Source organism: Aptenodytes patagonicus, chromosome 3 (genome assembly GCF_965638725.1).
Source record: "Aptenodytes patagonicus chromosome 3, bAptPat1.pri.cur, whole genome shotgun sequence".
In the NCBI taxonomy this organism is placed as follows: domain Eukaryota; kingdom Metazoa; phylum Chordata; class Aves; order Sphenisciformes; family Spheniscidae; genus Aptenodytes; species Aptenodytes patagonicus.
Genome location: NC_134951.1, coordinates 110,366,751 through 110,386,841, shown reverse-complemented (window position 1 = coordinate 110,386,841; position 20,091 = coordinate 110,366,751). Strand labels below are relative to the sequence as shown.

Sequence of the window (20,091 nt, the reverse complement as noted above, 5' to 3'; positions counted from 1 at the left end):
GTTCTGGAGACTTCAGTCTGTTTGGAGCTGTTGCCAGTAACAGCACCACCCTCCTTTCAATAACCACCAAAGATTGCTACCGTTACCTCGGGGGTCTGTAGCTGTTTCTCATGATGCTTTTGGTTATTGCCGTGTTTATCTTCCCTGCCTGTGTAAATGTGGTGGTGATTATGTACTGGAATTGCGGTTAGCCAGTCTGAGTGTTATAGTGATATAGCTCTGATCAGGATTGTACTGGTGTTTAAAACCCGAGAGAAATTTTTTTTGCCATGATCTGATTTTTTTATATTATTTGTATGTGTGAAGATGAATGTGTGAGAATGGACGTAGCTGTGCAAAGTAGTGGAATTAATGCTTGTTTATGGATATGGATTCTTTTTTTTTTTCTTCCTTCCTGTCTTCAGTCTTAAAGAATATCCTCACTTACAATAAGGAGTTTCCCTTTGATGTTCAGCCTGTCCCACTCAGGTAAGAGAGAACTGGGTCACTTCATGTACAGATACGTATCCGAAAGGGAGCATAGCCTGGGACCTGGTGTACATCTGAGACATTAGAATTTCTGGAGCTACCTACTTGCTGCATTGCTTTGGGTAAACTCGTTAAAAAAAAAAAACCAGAAAACTTTTGAATTCTGATTTTCTAGGTACCACTAAAAATCAAGCCCATGCTTTTGGTAAAATCAGTAGTTGGTAGGCCCCTACATCTCTCTGTATCGTCTCTTGGTTTTAGACTCTGTGCTTTCTATGTGGGCTGAGCTCCTGCAACCTCTGTCAGGGTCTGTAGATACAATTAGTAGCTAATCAGAAGCATGAAATGACATTGAAGCATGTTGCCCCTGCTCTATACTCAGATGCTGACTTGTGTGTTGAAAGCCAGATAATGAATGATCTTTGGTCTCGTTCTTCTTTTTCATATTTTACAGGAAGATTTTAGCACCTGGAGAAGAAGAACACTTGGAGTTTGAGGAGGATGATGAGGAAGGAGGAGCTGGAGCCGGGTCTCCAGACTCTTTTCCTGCTAGAGTTCCAGGTAGGGGCACTAGCCTTGCCATGCCAGCCTATGTAATGTGTAAGTTCTGTCTCTGAGAAGCCCCTTTCTCCACCTGTGATGTGAAAAGTTTGGGTGAGGAGCCACAGGCTAATATAAACTCTAATGCTGTGTTGGAGAACCACAAAGGTGGCCAGTGGATTTTTTTTCTCAGCAAACAGTATCTTATTGCAAAACAGTTGTATGGATAACCTATGAGGGTGGTGCCATCTACCTCAAATAATTAGCCTTTATTCCTTGTTCAAACTCAGTATTTTCATTCCATGCACTTCCTTAACTGTACTATGTGAAGTGTTTCAAATGCATTCAAATGTAAATTGTGGCAATGTTTCTCCTGCAAAGGCCATTACATCCTGCGAGAGATGTGATAAGTTGTTGCTGGTTATTTTTGTATTGCATCATCTGGTGAGACAATGGCTTAGACTAAACCTGAGCTCTGAGAGGATAAAGAGGGGCTAGCTTTGGTTTTGATAGGTTAAGTCCTTGTCCACGTGAAAGCACTTGTAGAACTGGATATACCTACAGATTCTAGAGGTTGTCCTGTAACTTCAGCTTTTGTCAATTTACCAGGCAAAGGAGTAGGCTGTTCCAACAGAGGTTCTTTTGGTTCCTGGTGTAGTTTCTTTGCAGAAGAAACAAGTTTCTAGTTTCAGAGCAGGTTGGCAAACTTTGTATTTCAGGAAGGAGATAACAAGCAGGGAAAATAATACTGGAATTATGGTTGAAAGAGCTGGGGTGTTGCATTACTTATGCCTGGAGAAAACACGCCTCTGTCCTTAGATTTGAGCCAATGCATGCTACTGAATATGATCCCTGCAGGCTATACTGATGTAGGTATGCACAGTCTACAGTTGTTTATGCTAAGCTCACAGGCTATAATATATTGTGATATTTTATTGCTGACATTTACTATCTTGATCCTTGTTATTCACCATGATAAAGCCATTTACGAAGATGTATTCTGTCTGTCCGAAGTACGGCAGAGAGATCTTGAGTAGCTCTCGGTATGGTGGTGAATCAGTAAGGCTGTGACCATTACCATAGTGCCAACAGTTAGCGCTGTATGCATATAGTGGACATAGAAGCTGTGTGTGTGCTTAAGAAAGAATCTAAGTTGATGACAGATTGAGTTTACAGTTAAATCACTTTCAAAGAAGTAGGGTAGCCAAATCGGAAAGAGGAGAGGCTTGGGACGTATACTTTCTTACAGAATTATTCCTCAGTAAACCCATGCTTTTAAGAGGAGGTGAGAGCAACTCCTGAACTTACTGATATTTTGCATTGTCATCTACTTAATAAACTGCATATCTGACTTTTCTGAATTTTTTTGCATGAAGGTAGACTTCCCCATAGCTACAATAATCTAAACCCCAAAGGTGGTTTTGCACTGCTTGAACACAGATCTTGTTTCCCCATTGAATGTAAGTTAAGTGTGGTGCTTCTTACCTGTTGCTCTTTCTCTGGGTGATGAGGCTTGAACGAAAGCAGCTTGCAGCCTTCTGAGGTGAGCCTTATCAGTAAAGTGGACTTTCCGTATTGAATTGATAGAACTGTGTTGCACTCTTCGCTTCTGTATGCCTTTAATCCATAGTGCATAACTATTGTCTAACTGACCATGGTCTTGTCTTCTACATGCATGGCTTCATCGTTATCACATTGCACCATTCACCTAACCCAGGAGCCAACGAAGGTATGATAACCTTTTAGTATATACAGTTATTTCTTTGACTACGTTCATGTAGCTGTGATGTTCTTCATTCAGCTCTTAGTTTCAACCCTCAAAATACAATCTTCGGTAACAATCATAGTACCAGGCATCTATGTGTTGATCGTCATTTGCCTTCGGTACCAGAAAAAGGGAAGGTCTTATTTGGTGACGCACCTTACATAGCTCTCTAGAAGTCCTGCTGTGCTACTAAAGGCATTCTGACTTGCAGTGTAGCCAAAGGTAGGTGTAGCTAGATTTTCTGTCGTGGAATACACATTTGATGGGAAATCTTACGCAAAGAGTACTTACGTGGTTAGACTTCTGTGCTGTATGGAGCTGAGCTGACCAATGGCTTGCGGCCTCTAACAGCAAAGGTTTCCTGCCTTTCTCCTGGTTATATACTTCTTTATTCCAGTGCTGTGCTGGCAATGGATTCTTCTGTGAACGATTTCCATTTGTGAACCCAGCAGGAGACTTGTCGCTTTTTCCCCTTTCTCTGAATTGGGGTTTGGGAACGGACAGACTGAACGCCTGTGTCTTGGTGGCAGTGAGCTGTTGGGTTGGCTCACCTTTGTATATCTGAAATGCACTTTTAGGAGGACACCTATTTCATTTGTAGATGCTCCCTTTCCCCTCTGGCAACGATGCCCTGTGGTTGTGTGTGAAATGGCCGGCTGTTTTCTCATGAAAAGCCTCAGTGTGAGCCTGCTGAAGGCTAATGGGCCCAAGCCGTGGTGGCAAACTGGCAGCGCGATGCCCAGCCCTAGTACAGTTGTACCATGGAGAGGTTACTGTCAGCTGATGGCTCCTATGTGAAATGACTACAGAGGCTTCAGTGAAAGACCTGTTTGGGTGGTTGTGGCTCGCACGAGACAGGTTACAGTCAGCTGCTTTAGTCCGTCGCTGGCTGGGCTGTTCCTCCGGCTGAGGCAGAAAGGAAACAGTGTTCCTTGGAGATCATCTGTCCTGCTGTTGTCTTACCTGCTGGAAGTGAGCTTGACCTTTCCGTTCATTGCAACTCTGCAATTTCACACATTCTGGAAAGCATTTTTCAAGAACAGAATAATTTTTCTTAAGCCACTATTTTTATAATAAATGCCAGCCTGATGCATTTTCCAGGTGATTTTTGTGTCAAGTATCCCATCACTTAGTCCCTTTGAGCGATGGATAGGAAAAGTGAAAGTTACAGTTGTTCTTGGCTCTTGGGGGGCACGCTGCTTTTAGGAGACAACTGAAAGATGTCAGAGCAAAGTTTTGTGCCAAAGAGAAGACGGGCTTGCTTCTACCTTCATTTAGATTGGAATAAGAACTCTGTCTTTGAACAAGAGAGACAGCACTAGAGACATACACTAGAGCATGTATGCTGCTTTGCAGAAATGGGTGCTCTCTAATAAGTTTTTTTTAACATTTCTCATACTACGGTCAGAAGCCTGTCCCATTGCTTCAGAGTGGTGGGTTGAATTCTGCCGTGATATGTTGTGAAGCGCCTGCAGATGCGGTACCTTGGAGGTTATGAGTCTGCTAGCAGCCAAGACAGGAAATGCAGAAACGTACTGCATCACAGATGTGAATTCAAGTCTTGCTGATGATTCTGAAAGAGGGACTGGGTGTGGGTGTGCTCATGAAATCTTGCTGAAGCTGTGGCTCGCTAGTTCTAAGAGCAGAATACGTGTTCCCCTCTTGCAAAGCCAGTCTCTCTAATAGGACAAAAACTCCTTAGTTCTCCAGCTCCTCAAGCAGATCAAGAGGAAAAAAGTATCAAGGAAAACCCATGTTGGACTTGCCAAAGGAAACTATTACTTTGTTTAGATCTCAAGCCTTGGGATAACATTTTTTTTTAATTAGAAAACCATAACTTTAAATCAGACTTGCTCATGAGTCTAAGCATTTTCTGTCTTGGTGCTTATTCATCTAATACTGGAGAGAGGCTTGAAGCCTGCCAGTTTTTGCTAAAATCAGCATGAAGAAACCTACTCCATTGTTGGTAACAGAATCTCATGGCTTTTAGTGAGTTTGAACAGTTTGGATTTCTTGCCAGCTGCACTGTCTTCCTCAGCGCTGCGAGGATTCACCTACACTGAACACAAAGTTTTGATGCTAAATGTTCTTGATGCAGAGCTGGGAACTCCTTCCTTAAGGCAGAAGGGAACTTGGGGGATGCAAACGCTATTTTTTATTATTTTTTTAATCTCCTTCCTTTAAGTAGAGGCCAGTAGAACTTAGGTAATTAAGAATCTCTCTTCTGGTTCCCTTATGTCCAGTGGGATTTGCAACAATGCCATTTTCCTCCGTATTTTCCCAGCCTAAATGTTCAGCATGAAGCCAAGTCATGTTCAGTGGGGTGGGACTCCTGATTAAGTGTCTGAACTTCCTGCAACTGCAGATTGAATCCAGCCTCCCAAATTTAATCCTTAAAAATGATACAAATTCAGTTCCATGCATGAGTTATTCTGCATGAGAGCAAGAAAGAACGCTTTAAGCAAAGCTCCTCTCTGTTCTTATGACATTTAGTTTTTTATGAATTCATTTGATTTGAGGCAGTCCTGGGGTTTTTTGGTGTGGGCTTTGAAATCTGTCAAATGATGTTGTGTGTCTGTGCACACAGACTTTCCCATAGTGCTGTGTACTATCAGGATATGAATCCTTGGGCTTTGAACCCCCTGTGGAGAACAGCATCTTCCATGAGAGATGATGGGATAAGCAAGGCCTCTGCTGTAAGATGACACAAAGGGTTAATAATATGCTTTACTCTTTCCAGGTACTTTATTACCCAGATTGCCATCTGAACCCGGGATGACATTACTCACCATCAACATAGAGAAAATTGGTCTGAAAGATGCTGGGCAGTGCATTGATCCTTACATCACAGTCAGTGTAAAGGGTAATGATTTCCGTTCCTGGCTCCTCATTTCTAGCTTGGAGAGAGTGCGCTTTCTGAAAGCTGTATTGATTTTTCAACCTGATGGGGAAAAAATATGTGTTGGTACTTGCATTTTCTATTGTGGACTTAAGGCCTCTGCTTTAATCAAGGGTGGAAAAATTCTGTATTTGAGAGATACTGGGAGGTGAAGCACTGCAGGAGACGTGCTTATCTGTGCACTCCAGGGTGCCTGCCCCGTGCTGGGAGCTGAGTATCAGTGACTTGGCAGACTGTACTTCTCTATTCCAGCTTCTTCGGCTGACTCTTAAGTACAGATCTGTTTGGACTCCTTGGACTCCCCAACACATATTGGTCTCTGGGCTCTCTGGAGATGGTGAACCACAGCCTGCTGGCTCCATTCTTTCCCTGTCATTAAACTAATTTTTCAGTAAAACAAAGATCATCTTACTGAAGCTTAAGGTTTAGAGGAGTGGGTATGAAGCTGGGAAGCAAAGCTTGCAAGTGAAATAAAACATTTTGTGTTTTAGCATTGGCAGCGAAATATTTCGACCAAACCTGGTGGGCTAACAGCCCCTGCTGCTCTAAGAGGTTCCATGAATCTGGAAGAACCTCTCTCTCTGTCAGTCCAGGATAGGCCACATAAGGATTTCTCACTGTTTCAGATGGCTTTAGCTTGAGGCTGAGATTTTTGGTATTCAGACTCTTTCTAGTGGGAGCATCTGCCTATTGCCCATCTTGTATTTCTTATCAGGAAGCCCGCATAGTCAGAATTGCTTACCCTTAACCTGCCCTGCTTGACTTCTGCTTATCTTTACAATCTTTTGAGGTGTGTGGTTTTTTGATTTATCATATAAAAACCTGTAGCTGAGCCAACAGCCTCCAGTTATTTTCAGTTGTGATAGTGACCTTGTACGTGTCCTCTTTAGATGTGCTATTGGATACCAAACGTGGGGATAAAACACTTGTTAGATGTGTGATCGGAAGTTCTTTGGCAGAAATAGGGGTCACAGTATTGAATGTCACTTGAATCCCAGTGATGTTCTCAAATGTTACCTTCCAAAATATATAGATAGAAAGCTTTATCTAATCCCGCTTCCTGTGATGATTTGTCAACGGTGAAACCTTCTGCTTCTCTCTGGACCTTTGAGGACTTCACCAGGTTGGGGTGGAAGCTGGAGCATGACTCTTGCCTTCCCTGGCTGATAGAACTGCCTTTTTGTGTTTTCAGTCTTGGAAACGTGCAATATTGCTTTGTTTATGGTGTTGCCTTAGGTTTGCAGCATTATTTTTAGATTGTGTAACTATTCTTCGGGCTCCATTTGTCTAGTGACTTGTGGATCTTTCTTTGCGTCTAGTATGCTGGAAAGCTGAGGGACAGGTGACTTCAGTGGTGGGGCTAGCTGGATGGAAGTGGGTTTAATAAAATTTAATTATTTCATGCTGAGTTTCTCTTGGCCAACAGGAAAATACCAGCCCTAACGGGGTTCTAACATTGGATCCTGGAACTTACAGAACTTGTAAAGCAAACATTCGTTGTTCCTTTCCACTGAAGTGTTTGTCTTTCCTAACGTTACATATTGTTAAAACCGTTGCTTGCCTTCAGACCGAGCTCTCATTTCCTTTCTGGAGCTAAGGGAGACTGTATATTGCTAGGCTTGCTTTCCCAACAAGTCTTTCTGTTAACACGTGGCACTCTTGTCTGCAAGCTCCTATAAATGGTGGCTGCCAAGTAACGATGTAGAAAATAGGATCAAAAAGGGGGGGGCGGGCTATCGCCTACTCTGCTAATGGTGACTTTTTATACTTTATTTCTCAAGATTTTTGGTGAGGAAAAGTAACTCTGAAAAGTCATTTTGTCCCTATCGGGAGTCTCAAGATGCTTAGTAAGTAGTTGTTTTCCTTGGTTCTATACCAGGCTGCTCTTCTGCAGGTTTGGAGAGAGGTTTGTTCCTGATGCAACGTTGGTGGTCCCAGCCCGCTCCCTGGATGAAGTGCATCAGTGCTGCCCCAGGGCCCCAGCCTGTACTCCAGGCACAATGCGTGCGCTATGTACTTGTAGTCTTGGCCACGTCGTTGGCAACCTTGCTCCACCTGAGGGAAAGGGGATGCTAATGAGAGGAGAAAGAGTAAGAGGACAAGTGTACCCGTGTAAACAGCGGAGACTTAGTGAGAAGTAATGTTGTCTGTGGTGGCTTGTGCCTGAGCAGCACAACCACTGGCTGGCGCTGACAGCTGGAGTCCAACCCGTGGCCCCACCGTGCCTCTGCCTGTGGAAGACCCAAGAGGAGTAATGCACGCTGAGCCTAGGCAGCAAAGCAGGGCATGCGCAGCTTGTATAAGCTGTGCCCTGCAGACCCTGTGTGGAGGGGACTCTGGTGTGTATCCCGTTCTGCCGGTTCAGCTGGCAGTTCTGAAGCCCTGCTGGAGTCCTGCTTGCAGAGGGAATGGAATCCTTTGGTGGCAGCAGAAAGAAATGGGCTCTTAAAAATAAAAAGAGGGATAATGCCAAATTTTCATCTTAAATATTGTCAGAACTTTACCTGCTTTCAAGTTGCAGTCAAAAAGAAAATTCACTGGCTGTGAAGGGGCATGATTGCCCCTTTTTTAAGTTTAGGGGAAGAATCCAGGTGTGCGTTAACTTCTTGTGGCAGTATTAGGAGTGATTCGTAAATCTCTAAAAGCAGGACCTTAAAGTCTGAGAAGCTTCTGCCATTCTCATGCTGTTTCTTTCCCGCAGATTTGAATGGGATAGATCTGACTCCTGTGCAAGATACTCCTGTGGCTTTGAGGAAGGAGGACACGTATGTCCATTTTAATGTGGACATCGAGATTCAGAAACACGTTGAAAAACTAACAAAAGGTAGGTAGTATCAGAGACCTGTAACAGGGCCCAGGAGCTTTGAAAGTGTGGATGCTAGGCTGCTCCTGATCTAATGAACAGGCCGTGCCTGAGCTGCTACTGCAGGGCTCAAGATCCAGACAAGGATAAAAATAGACCTTTGCATCCTGTCTCTTTCAAATCGGTCGTTGTGATGACTTGCAGACAAGGGAGGAATGAAAAGAGACAAAAATGCAGCAGCCTGCTCTGCTACACGGGCTTTATGACCTTCTTGGTCATTGGACGAACTGTTACCTGGATATGAATAATCGAGCAAAGAGTACAAGCTCTTGTGAGCGTGGCGAGCGTTGTAAGAACACGGTATAGCTTTTGGGTAAATAACTGAAGTGTTGGAGATGATTCCGTCCAATGTATGTAGAGCATCTTAATGGCAGATAAGGTTTCAGATAACTGCTGGCCATAATTGCTAACTTTTCTGTTAAACCATTTTCCACTCTAGGTGCAGCTATTTTCTTTGAATTCAAACACTACAAGCCTAAGAAAAGGTTTACTAGCACCAAGTGCTTTGCTTTCATGGAGATGGATGAAATTAAACCTGGGGCAATTGTTATAGAACTGTAAGTGACTTGCAATTATAGATGCCAATGGCAGAGGAAATGAATTAGACTTCAGTTACAATGTGTGGCTCGTTGCATCAAGGAAAGTTTCTTGGACCCATTCGATTGATTTCCATAAGGAATATTCCATTTTTAATAAAGAAGGGAAGAAAAAATGCTTTTAGGCACATAAAATGGCTAGAGACTCTTCTCAAAAACTAGACTATTTCCAAATAAAATGCTGGTGTTTGTAACTAAATTTTGTATGAATTTAACAACTTGGGAGATTTTAATTTTGATCTTAGCTTGAGTGTCAGATCAGCTATATTTAAAAAAAAATAAAAAATATTTCAACTCCCACAATCTTCTGGTGCAGAACTTCTGTAAAGGAAAACTGATTTGAGACGTGGGATACTGATTTGCAATTGAATTTTATGAACATTTCAAAGCATTGTTGGGTGGTTGGTTTTCCCCCCCTGCTCCAAGTATAGACAAAGAAATAGATTAGCCAGTTATGCTGCAGTGGTTATGATGTGCATCCTGCCTTTACTGTGTGGCTGAAGGTCTGAGTGAGGTTTTTGAGTGGTTTTTTTCAGGAAGAGGGTGAATTCTGGGCATCTCTAGGAAGAGTTCTTGGTCTGTGCTAGCTGGAGAACTTCTGAAGTACTGAGATACGGAGTACTGAAGTAGGAGACGCTGCATTTCCTACAGTCCAGAGTATTATATCATGAATTCTCCTTACAAAAAGCTCACGTTCATTTAAAAATTGAAATCTTTGTTTTGTTAAAATAATAATCCAGAGAAAATACTGGTCTGAGTTTCTTCCTGTAAATCTATTCGTTATTGTTGCTTCCAGTAAGTCTTGTCAGATGTATTTAAAAGATTACGGTAGTAAGAAAGATCTGTACAGGACAAGCTTTCTAGTAGGCTTTCATCTTCCTACGCAGCCATTCGCACTTGGATTAACTCACTTTCTTGTGGTTACAGGTACAAAAAACCCACTGACTTTAAAAGGAAGAAATTGCAACTGTTGACCAAGAAACCACTTTACCTTCACCTCCATCAAACATTGCACAAGGAATGACCCTAGTTGTGAGACTTCTGTGAACTGAACCACAAGTCACGGTAGCTGTGTGTAGTAGCCTTAGCCTTTGAGGGGCAGGAAAACGACTGTATTCATGCCAGTAGGTCAGACGGGACCATCACACACTGCACAGCACTACTTCAGGGTCAGAGGCAAGCCCACCATTCAACTGCAAGTCTTTTTCCCAGTACTTTCCAGATACAGGTTTTTCCGAGAGCCCTGAAATACGTTGACTGCTTTTCCTAATTTTGCTGTTCATCACTTTTTATCTTAACCGTTATTATCCTTTTGCCTCAAACTCCAGCCAAGGATGGAGACTGCCCCTTTGCCAAACCTGTAGCAATAAAGATGTGGCAGGCATACTAACCTGTTTACACTTGCTGTGCTATTGTAGTTCCTCTCATCTGCATTTCGGAGTCCTCTGTAGCGGGCTGGGTGGCAGAAGACGGGGAGAAAGAGGAGGCGGGGCGGGAAGGAGCTTGAGATACTGCAAGTGATTTGAAGTGAGAGAGAGGAGGATGCTGGGTCAAGTGGGGTGGCTGCAGAAGAGCTCCTCGGTCAGCTGTTCTGCTTTGGTCGGGCCAGGAGGAGGACAACTGCAGATGAGAACACTGAACTATGATTTTAACAGCCTTGCCTGACCCACTTGTACTGAGTTTTGGATACAATACGTGTCACAATCCTTTAAATCACCGTTACTCCCTAACAGAGCTAATTTTTCTGTATCTTGTCGCAGAGTGATTTGCAAAGGTGGGTGGGGGGCGGAGAGAGGCTTTCTCCAGGGCTTCATCCTCGTGGCGGTGGGTGTTTCACCGCTTCAGTGACAGCAGGACAGGCCCCTCAGTGTTCAAGCATCCATTTTCCAGAGCTTTTGGTAAAGTAGATCTGGCTAGCAGGTTGACCCACCTTTTACATGAAACTGCTGTTCTTATGGAAACTGATTGTATGCAGTTTTCTGCATATTTTGTGCAAGTCTGGAAACTTACTCTAAAAATTACCTTTTTATGTAAGTAGATAGGATTATCATTTATTTTCTGTATTTTTGATTTGGTGTGTAATAAGCTGCAGGACATTGGCTTATTATGACACACTTGCATTTACCTTTTGACCTAATAAAGGGACAGAAGTAGAACCCAGTCAAATCTTTCATATATTTGCGTGGATATTTAATACAATACTTTAAGGTTTGATATACTTGTTGCATATCTAACTAGTGCCTAAATACTCTGCTATGCTAACGGAAGACCCAGCTCCCAAAACAGTGTCAAATATTAGGTTTATTTTAAACAGTCTGGGTGCAGATGTATCACCGATTCCTCTTTCCTGTCGTGTAACCCCAAGATGTTACGTTATGCTTTAATGGAAGGGATGTTGCTTTTCCTTACGATACCGGTCTGTCTACAGGCAGACGTTCAGCATTTTTGGCTTTACCGTATCGATTAGGATAAAAAGCTATTTTTGAATGTCCTAATCTTCTTGCCTTCCCTCTGTTCTGGTATAACTAGGGATGACGTTATTTAGGCGTTACAACAAAAGTCAGCAACGCTTCCTCAAATTCCACTACTCGTTGGAGGGGAAGAAACAAAAAGTGCAATTGAATTTTCCTGTTTACGGGTCTTTACAATACCCCAATGGTATTACATCCGATATATTGAGTATCAAGCCCTGAAAAGATTTCCCTATGAGTTACGGAAATACCTCTGAATGCAGCATTTTGGATACCAGACAAAAGGAGGATACGTGCATTCTTAAAAAATAAATAAAAATCATCCTTTGAACTCTGCAAAAGGTTGGAGCAAAGCATTGGTCTACGGCTGCAAGTAAGTCTGAGCTTGGTCAATAGCTGCGTTACCTGCCAGTGGTCCCTGGCTGGCTCAGGTTTCTTCCTGACCACCTAAGAAGCTGTAGCACCGAGCGTCCCTGCAACGCGTACAGCCCGTCTCGCTCGGCAAGGGATGATGCTCTGGCTCTGCCCTGGCTCTGCCATCCTCCTGTGTCCGCTGGTGTCGCTCACGGCCTGGTGAAAGGACGGCGGTCAGTTGTGTGTGCGTCCCTGCGACTCGGCACCCGCGCCCTCCTCCTGGTGCTCCCGGAGGGCAATTCCATCCAGGTTTCAGTTGTTAACGCTAGCTGGGGTGGGCGCGGGAGGAGACACTGAACATCGCAAAGCTTGGTGCGGGGGAAGGAAAGATCCTGAACACGAATGTTCACCAGCGTGCGTGTCATTAGCCACTACGCAAATTGAACACTTTCACTTGAATTACAAACCCATTGTTTCAGCTGCTTACCTTGCCTCTTCCCCAGCTTGTAGATGTCTGTATTAACTCCAGTTATATGAAATGTCAAATTTGAAGTATTTTTGTTAAATACACAAGTAGAGCTTTGTATTTAACTAATTGTGAATTAATGTCTGTAGAGTGTGAAATACCATTTTTAAAGTTGCTTCTACCCTTTGCGTTTTTTCTGTGAACTGTCTTTCACCGAAAGGACTACTGCTCCCACAACACAAGCTCTTGTATTGTTTTATGCTTTGATGATGTTGTCTTGTCTTTCATCTTAAATCTAAAGCTTAATACTTGTACTGTAAGAATGTAACACCTAGATGGCAAGTTTAATGGCTGCTTGTACTCCAGCAGTAAAGCTGTAATGGCCTTTCAGTAGGGTTTTTTATTATTCCTAAGTTGTTTTCCCTTTTTTCCTCCTCCCTAAGGCTTACTTTTGTACAGAGCACTTTTGAAAAACCTTAGCATCTCGATAAGTAAGTGTCCTGCTATGTCAAATACTACATACTCATCCTTGTACTAACACTTACATTCAGGGACTTCCTTGAACATCTACAAGTATAGGGTGTGTTTTCAAAGCTATCCAGCATGCTGCATATGCAAACTGATTTAAAGCAATACAGATTACTGTGCTTTACATACACCCACTCTGCTTTATGGAAAACTACTATTTTTTTTTTTTTTAAAACACAGCCTTACTGCTAAAGAAGCTGAATCGGTCTTAAATACTGAGTAAGATGAGAACTCAGCTCTCAAACCTTGCTTAATGCTGCAAGCCAGTCTTGAAAGCAGAAAGTGATTATGAAATTTCTTCGTTTCTAGAATCCTGGAGCATTCACCTGTATTTCCAAACTAAGTACACAACTTCATAAAGGTTCCGCCTTCAGCTGCGGAGGGCTGTATCCCCCATTGTCCTCAGTACGTGAAGCAAATCCGTAACATGCCAGACTAGTTCAGCATAAGGGTAATGCAGTCGTTAATCTTGCAGCAGCGGCAGTTACTCAGCCTTGATTCAATTACTGAACTTGGTCATGGCTGTAGCATTCTCTGGTTAAATTACTGTCCTTTCTGAACAAAAAAATGGCACTGAAACAAAGCCTTCAGGGTTTAGCAAAAGGAATTTTGCTTTTTATTATAACTTTCCTTTGAATACAGTGTCATTTGTGCTTCTGATCTCTGACCAGGCATCTTTTAAAAAAAAAAAAACCAAAACAATCCCACAACAAAACCACCTCACAGTCCTCACGTAAACCCCTGGCCTACAGTAACTGCAGCTTAATGATGTGATGGAGAAGGCAGGTAGGATAGCATTTTACTTAAAAATTATTTCCACAGGAAATGATTTGATTTACATTTTTCATGAAATTAGTTCATTCACCAACTGGTTACAGAGGCTACATTTAATTAAAACTAGCCACACAGGTACTTCCTTTCTATTGCACGTTTAGAGTAGGTTCAAGTCCATCACAAAAAGGTTCTTGCAGCCCAAGAGGATGGATGAGTTTAAGGTGATCATAAATGCACATAAGATGTCTGTTGCAATTGGATAAAAATTGATCCCGCAAAAGCTGAAATATACTGAAATGAGACAAATGGCTTCAAATAGAGAGCCATTTCCTAAAATCCTGACCGTAGGAAGTGCGCTAGAGTCCATTCCGTTGAGCTGCTGACCAGGCGCTGCAGTTAGGGTTTCTGGGCGGGAGGCTGTGTGTAGTCCTTTGAGCCTGCCGGTGGTGGCGGCGGTGGTGGTGGAGGGCCTGCCGGGTAGTCTCTAGGTCCTGATGGAGGCAAGTCTCTGTTAGGAGAAGGCGTATAGTCTCTTGAACCAGGTGGGGGTAGCCGTGGGCCTGGAGGATAATCTCTTGGGCCAGGAGGACCTAGGGGTCGAAAAGGAGGGTGCCCACGTCCATAGCCTCTTGGATCTGGAGGAGGTGGTAGTGGGCCAGGAGGCAGATCTCTCATTCCTAAGGGTGGGCCAGGTAAGAAATCTCTTGCAGCCGGAGGTGGCAAGGGAGCACCGCGAACTAGAAGGAACGGAAAACACGGCGTTATATGACATCTTGCTTTAACCTAAACGGTGAAGCTCCTGACTTGTTCCTCATTTCTTCATTTTTTGGAGCAGCTCTGGTGTGGGTCACTGTCACAAGCAGACGTCACAGGCTGTGAATTATATTCTAGTGACGTGTGGCTGCTGGTTTCCATTTTAGGCTAAACAAGGAAAAACACCTTGGCATTAAGGAGGCTTAAAACAACCCACCTGTCCAAGCTTACTGAACAAGACAGCTAGACCCCATGAAGCGTGGGGAAGCTGTGTGCTAACGGATGGCAGATCTCACTTCTGTACCAGGCTTCCGAGAAGCACGGTGGGAAAAGTTAAGTTTCAGCACACGGCAACGCAACTGTACCTAGGGGCACAGGAAGAGGTCGAGGCCCAAAGTGCCCACGGAGCGGAGCTGGCGGCGGTCCATAGCGAACAGGCGGTTGAGGCGGAGGTCCCATCACGGGGGAGGTCATGATAGGTGTCCCAGGGAACGAAGGTGGGCCTTTGGGACTAGCATTAGCCTGTGCAAGATTAGGTTATACTTCAGTGTGTTGTTCACTGCATCAGAGAAGTATTGACACTGCTGAATACCACAACCACTCACCCAAAGGCCAAGAGGTGGAAGAAAGGGGGGGGTGTAAAAAAAAGGAAAAAAAAAACCCACCACACACCCCAAAACACATTAACCAAGTAGAAAAATAGGGAAAGTTACTGCACCATCATTGTCCCTTCACCCAGAACACTGCTTGCACTACCTAGGAGTGAATGCTTAGTGTACCTTCTGAGATGACAAGTTTTCTTTAGCTGAAGCTGTACTAAAGAAAAGTTCAATCCCTTTTGAAGTGTCCTCGGTGGACACCCCTTTGGTAAAGGGCCTGGCACCTTGAATTACATATGGAATTGTGCTTAAATACCACAGGTAAGTCAGCTTCTTGGGATTATTGTTGTAGTCACTCCAAAGTGTTTGCCTGCAGTCCTTAACAAGAAAGATCTCATTTCCTCAATTCCATAAAAACCAGACAGCAACTGTTCATCATTAGAGAAACCTTTTAAGACAGAGGTATAAGCCCTTGGTTAGTTTCGCAGAGCATTTTGTTATTTAGCAGTTCAGAACACCAAGCCTGTTATTCCTCTCCATCAAAGCAGAGTAACGCCATGTTCAGCCTCCGAATACTCACTGTAGCTGGTTCAATAGATGAAGGTGAATCAGTAGTTACACAGGGGGCTTCAGACTCTTTGGGAGAGGGTTGCTTTTTTTTTTTTTGGACAGCAAATAAGGATAGTGACAGGATATAGACAAGACAGAACACGATACAGTTAAAGAAGCAGCAGGAAGTACAGTGAATCATGTATTAGAAACACTTCCTGAAGGTTGGGTTTTTTTCAGCTTACCACTCCATCCATTGCTGTGGAAGGGGAGGAGGTTCTTGGCCCACTACTGATCAGGGATGCTACAGCAGGTCCGAGATCTGCAAAGAGAGCCACGGATGCATGTCTTACCATGCTGTGGGATAAGGAACATGGTTTTTCAAATTACATTTCTGAAGTGAAAGAATAACTGGGTAAGTTGCAGTTGGTTGCAGGCCACATAACCTACCAGGAACAGACATCCTTCCTGGTAACTCTGGTGGCCTTCGTGGAGCAGGGGGGCCATCTACCACTGCACCTTAAGGGAAACAAGAACCCCACAGATCCTAATCAACACGTGCCTGAGCTATTTCTATATTAAAAAAAAAAAAAAATTATCACCCATCTGTGTATTAATAAAATAGGTATCAATACTTACCACTATCCCTAGAACCAAGGTCAGACCTTAGCATTCCTGGGTTTGCAGCATAAGAGAGAGTTATCACAGAAGGGAAGCTTCCCTGCTTACCAAATTCACCTCTTGAGCCTTCCCTTCGAGGAGCAGAAAGGGGCCGAGGAGGAACTTCTATCATCTGTGTGGGTGATGGATTTCCTCCACTCACAGGTGATGGGCCAAAAGAGCCATCTCTGCTTAAGGGCCCTACGCCAAAGAAGAAAAAACACTTGATTTACTTTTCTACAGTTTACCATAGCCTTTTTTTAGGATATATTGACTCAAAGACCAAAGTTTTGGGAGAAACAGCAGCATTTACCTCGCCGTGGTAGGACTTGGCGATCGGGTCTGTCTGGAGTGGGCTTTACAATTAATGGTCTTTGAAGCATGACGATTTTTTGGTTTACTTCTATTAATCTAATTTTAAAAAATACAGGTGTTTTATTCAAATAATACATGTGAGTCGTATTTGTTATAATGTAACAGTATCATAGGCAAACTGCATTGTAAAGTGTTACAGCTTTCACCAAGAAATCTTATTTTAACCATCAAAACAGTTTAATAGTAGTTTAAAATTAGTAACTCACATATGCACTGCACATTCTGAGCAAGCAGGCTAACTGTGCACCTTGCATTGTTTGAGCTTCTTCTCTCCCAAGCAACACGGAGTGTGTTCAAAGAGCAATAAAAATGGTCTGTACTGTACTTACTTTTGTCTCAGGTTGGCTGCTTCTCTTTTTTCTTCAGCCAGAGCTCTCTCGGCAGAGCGGGCAATAAGCTAGGAGGGAAAATTTTGTCAACTGCATTAACTGCACCAACCTGAACTCAAATACAAACTGTTTGCATCAGAAAAGGAAGAACATTCTTACCCAGTTGTCATGCGCCTTTTTCTCATGAGCAGCAATCTGAGAAGAAAAGAAGCGTTTTAGCTTATTTTGTCCAACTACTAGTATGCAGTAAAAGGTGACATAAGAATCAGCAAGCAGGAAATTTACCTGGTTTTTATAAGATCTCTCTGTTTTTTGCAATTCTTCTTCCATATCTTGGATCCTTTGCCTGTACAAAAGGAAAAGGAGGGGAAGGAGAGAGGTTTAAATGAATTTTCTTCAATAGCTGAAATATAGGAAAACAAGAGTCTTCAGAAACTGAAGTTACTTGTAAACTTTCACTTCCTCGATGGCCAGCACAGCTTTTTCATCAGCAGCAGACAATTTCTGCTCTTTCTCCTGACGCTCATACTCTTCCTGGGTTAGTTTTCTGCATAGGAGGGGGGAAAAAAAAAAGCACCATATATTCCACCATCCTACATCTACTACAACTCAAAATCAAAGTAGTCCCCTGCTAACAACGATATCAGAATCTATAATGCATGAGAATACAGAGAGAGAATAAAGAGAGGGGTTTTTTTGTTTGGTTGGGGTTTTTTTAGAGACAAATACTGTCTTTTGAAACCAACAGACAAACCCTTTGTGTATAAAACCTGAAAATGAAGGGCGCAGAGTTGACTGGAAAGTTCTGTCAGCATCTAAAGATTTGTCAGAATCTAACAATTGCAGACAGTTCATCTCTTCAGATCCTGTAGTATACTTACCAATTCTACAAATGCTAATCCAGATTTACAAAGGTATAAAACAAGGAAATATGCAGAACTGACATCTAACCAAGGGAAAGAAATGAATGTGTAGTGAAAAAGGGGGAGTTTAGGGCCCAGGTGACAGACACATTCAATAGTCATCAACCATGTGGAAAGAACCTTTTTTCCAGGTATTCTCCATACCAATTTATTACATGACCAATTTCCACAGTCTTTTTATAACCTCATGGTTCACTAATTTTTTCATTTTTAACATTTTTCTGGAAGTATTTAAGAGGTCCATAATGTGTTTCTAACTTACAAGAGCTATCCCACAAAACTGGAACCATTAAACTAGTAGTAAGTTGACTATTGCTAATAGCCAGTTCAAAACATAATCCATTTCCTTGGCTACATTTCCAGAAAAAAATTACAGTAAGTCCTTCATTCGAATCCAGAAGTAGTAACAGGCAGTGTAACTTCCTAAAAGTTTTGGAAGGAATAGAAATCCTTCAGAGAGGTCAAGAGGAAGTTTTCCTTGAAAGGCGGGCTATCCTTCCCCTCTGTTATGTGTTTACTACACCTGGATCCTAAAGTTATGACATCAGGCAGTTTCACCACTGAGGTGCTGTATAGCCTCAATTCCTTAGCTCGTTTCAACCCTGTGCTTCCCCCAGCCTACACGCTTGAACCTTAGAAGTTTCAATTGCTCCTCCACAATTTCAGCTTTCCTAAGGAATTTAGCTGAAAATGTGCCCGAATCCTATCTCAAATTTTCCCCACAAAATTGAGATGGTATTACAGACATTTCAGTAAGTAAATAAATGAATAAATAAATGAGGAATGAACACAGACATACAACTAGTTCTTCACTGCTAGCAATTCATTCATCTCATCTACCACCATGAACTCAACCTTAATTTAGCTCTCTGAGAATGCAAAAAAGCTCACAAGGCTAAAATACTAAGTTTCTACATTATGAGAATTAGACTCATTGAACTGAGATCTGAGTAACTGAAACAATTCTTAATGGCCACTATATTCTCCTTGACATTTCTGGACAGTGTGAGATAGCAACCACAGAATTTGCAGACCAAGCCACCCATTTCCCCTCTCCAGAACTTGTGGGTTTTTTTTTGTTTTGGAGGGGGTTTTTTGTTTTGTTTTTTATGGTAGAAGGCAATATTGTGTGTGCAAAGTGACAGTCTTTTTAGAATCTCTGGAATAGTGGAAAGAGTAAAAAAGGGCTTCAACTGTACTGAAACGGCAGTCATCACCTTTCACTCCAAATACAACTTGAAGTTATTTGATCCCACTGAGCAAAGAGCATTTGGATAGTTCATATGATATAACATGCTCTGTTGTGGAAGAGTAAGGAAAGGCTTACTTCTGGAGTGCCATCTCCTTCTGCTGGTAAAGTTCACCAAGAATCTCCACTTTCTGCTGTAGTGTTTTGCACTCATTTTCCAGCCGAGCTTTGGCTGACTGGAGCGAACAGGAGTCATGTTCTAGTTTTTTTATTTGCTCTGTTGGAGAAGCAAAGGTAGGTGAGGAAGTTGAAGAAAGTTGCAATGAGAACCGTCATGCCACTTAAACAGTTTCTTTTTAAACTACAAACATCACTTCATCCTAAGCAATTCTTTTGCTAAGCCTACCTTCCAGCTCATGTCTTGCTGTTACTTCATCACTCAGTTTGGATTGCAGAAGATTTCTGTCTTCTTCAACTATGGATAACATAGTTTTTACCTGAAAATAGGAGGAGAAAGTTTATGATCTTAGGCATAGCAGTAATGTGGCTGCATTTATTAGATATCTTGTGCAGCATACCCTGGAGACATCCATCATCTGCTTGATCTGAGTCTTCATCTTCTCACTCTCATTATCTAGAAGAGAAAAATATTTTTGTTTTCCCTGTTTCTTAACCACAATTCTACAGCTGTTAAAAATAACACTCCATACATTTTAATCTGGGATAAATCTCCTTACACGGTCCAAAAAAAAAAAAGGGGGGAGGTGGGGAACAAAACACAATAGCAATTCCATGACCAGCACAGCAGAACTATTAGATTTATTCCAAAAGGAATTCAGAGGATTCCTTCTCGTCACTTCCTTCTAGCCAGCACACTAACATTAATACGAATGCAGTATCTGTTATCAGACATGCTATCTGAAAACCAAAAAGTGGGAATTTCCAGCCACATATACTGTATGGTTAGAAAAAAAGGAAAATTAAAAAAGA

General features: G+C 42.5%; 2 protein-coding genes across 5 annotated transcripts in view; one reads left to right on the top strand and one right to left on the bottom strand.

Moving 5' to 3' along the window:
- The window catches only part of AIDA (axin interactor, dorsalization associated), a 31,220-nt gene extending 18,408 nt beyond the window's left edge, over positions 1–12,812 (top strand). The window contains exons 5-11 of one of the 2 annotated variants that reach the window (XM_076334622.1): positions 405–468; positions 923–1,029; positions 2,726–2,737; positions 5,514–5,636; positions 8,374–8,496; positions 8,975–9,092; positions 10,059–12,812. In XM_076334622.1, coding sequence (XP_076190737.1) covers positions 405–468; positions 923–1,029; positions 2,726–2,737; positions 5,514–5,636; positions 8,374–8,496; positions 8,975–9,092; positions 10,059–10,155 — 644 coding nt within the window. In that variant the 3' untranslated portion in view covers positions 10,156–12,812. The remainder of the gene's footprint in view (positions 1–404; positions 469–922; positions 1,030–2,725; positions 2,738–5,513; positions 5,637–8,373; positions 8,497–8,974; positions 9,093–10,058) is intronic. The other variant, XM_076334623.1, reaches the window with a different exon arrangement.
- A 724-nt stretch (positions 12,813–13,536) lies between these two features.
- MIA3 (MIA SH3 domain ER export factor 3) overlaps positions 13,537–20,091 on the bottom strand; it is a 28,968-nt gene continuing 22,413 nt past the window's right edge. For 2 of the 3 annotated variants that reach the window (XM_076334619.1, XM_076334621.1), the window contains exons 16-29: positions 19,680–19,735; positions 19,508–19,598; positions 19,240–19,378; positions 17,435–17,536; positions 17,275–17,335; positions 17,149–17,184; positions 16,990–17,057; positions 16,599–16,696; positions 16,355–16,486; positions 16,076–16,144; positions 15,871–15,947; positions 15,657–15,728; positions 14,843–14,999; positions 13,537–14,461 (exon numbers count right to left, since the gene is read on the bottom strand). In XM_076334619.1, the coding sequence (XP_076190734.1) occupies positions 14,121–14,461; positions 14,843–14,999; positions 15,657–15,728; positions 15,871–15,947; positions 16,076–16,144; positions 16,355–16,486; positions 16,599–16,696; positions 16,990–17,057; positions 17,149–17,184; positions 17,275–17,335; positions 17,435–17,536; positions 19,240–19,378; positions 19,508–19,598; positions 19,680–19,735 (1,499 nt within the window). In that variant the 3' untranslated portion in view covers positions 13,537–14,120. The remainder of the gene's footprint in view (positions 14,462–14,842; positions 15,000–15,656; positions 15,729–15,870; positions 15,948–16,075; positions 16,145–16,354; positions 16,487–16,598; positions 16,697–16,989; positions 17,058–17,148; positions 17,185–17,274; positions 17,336–17,434; positions 17,537–19,239; positions 19,379–19,507; positions 19,599–19,679; positions 19,736–20,091) is intronic. The other variant, XM_076334620.1, reaches the window with a different exon arrangement.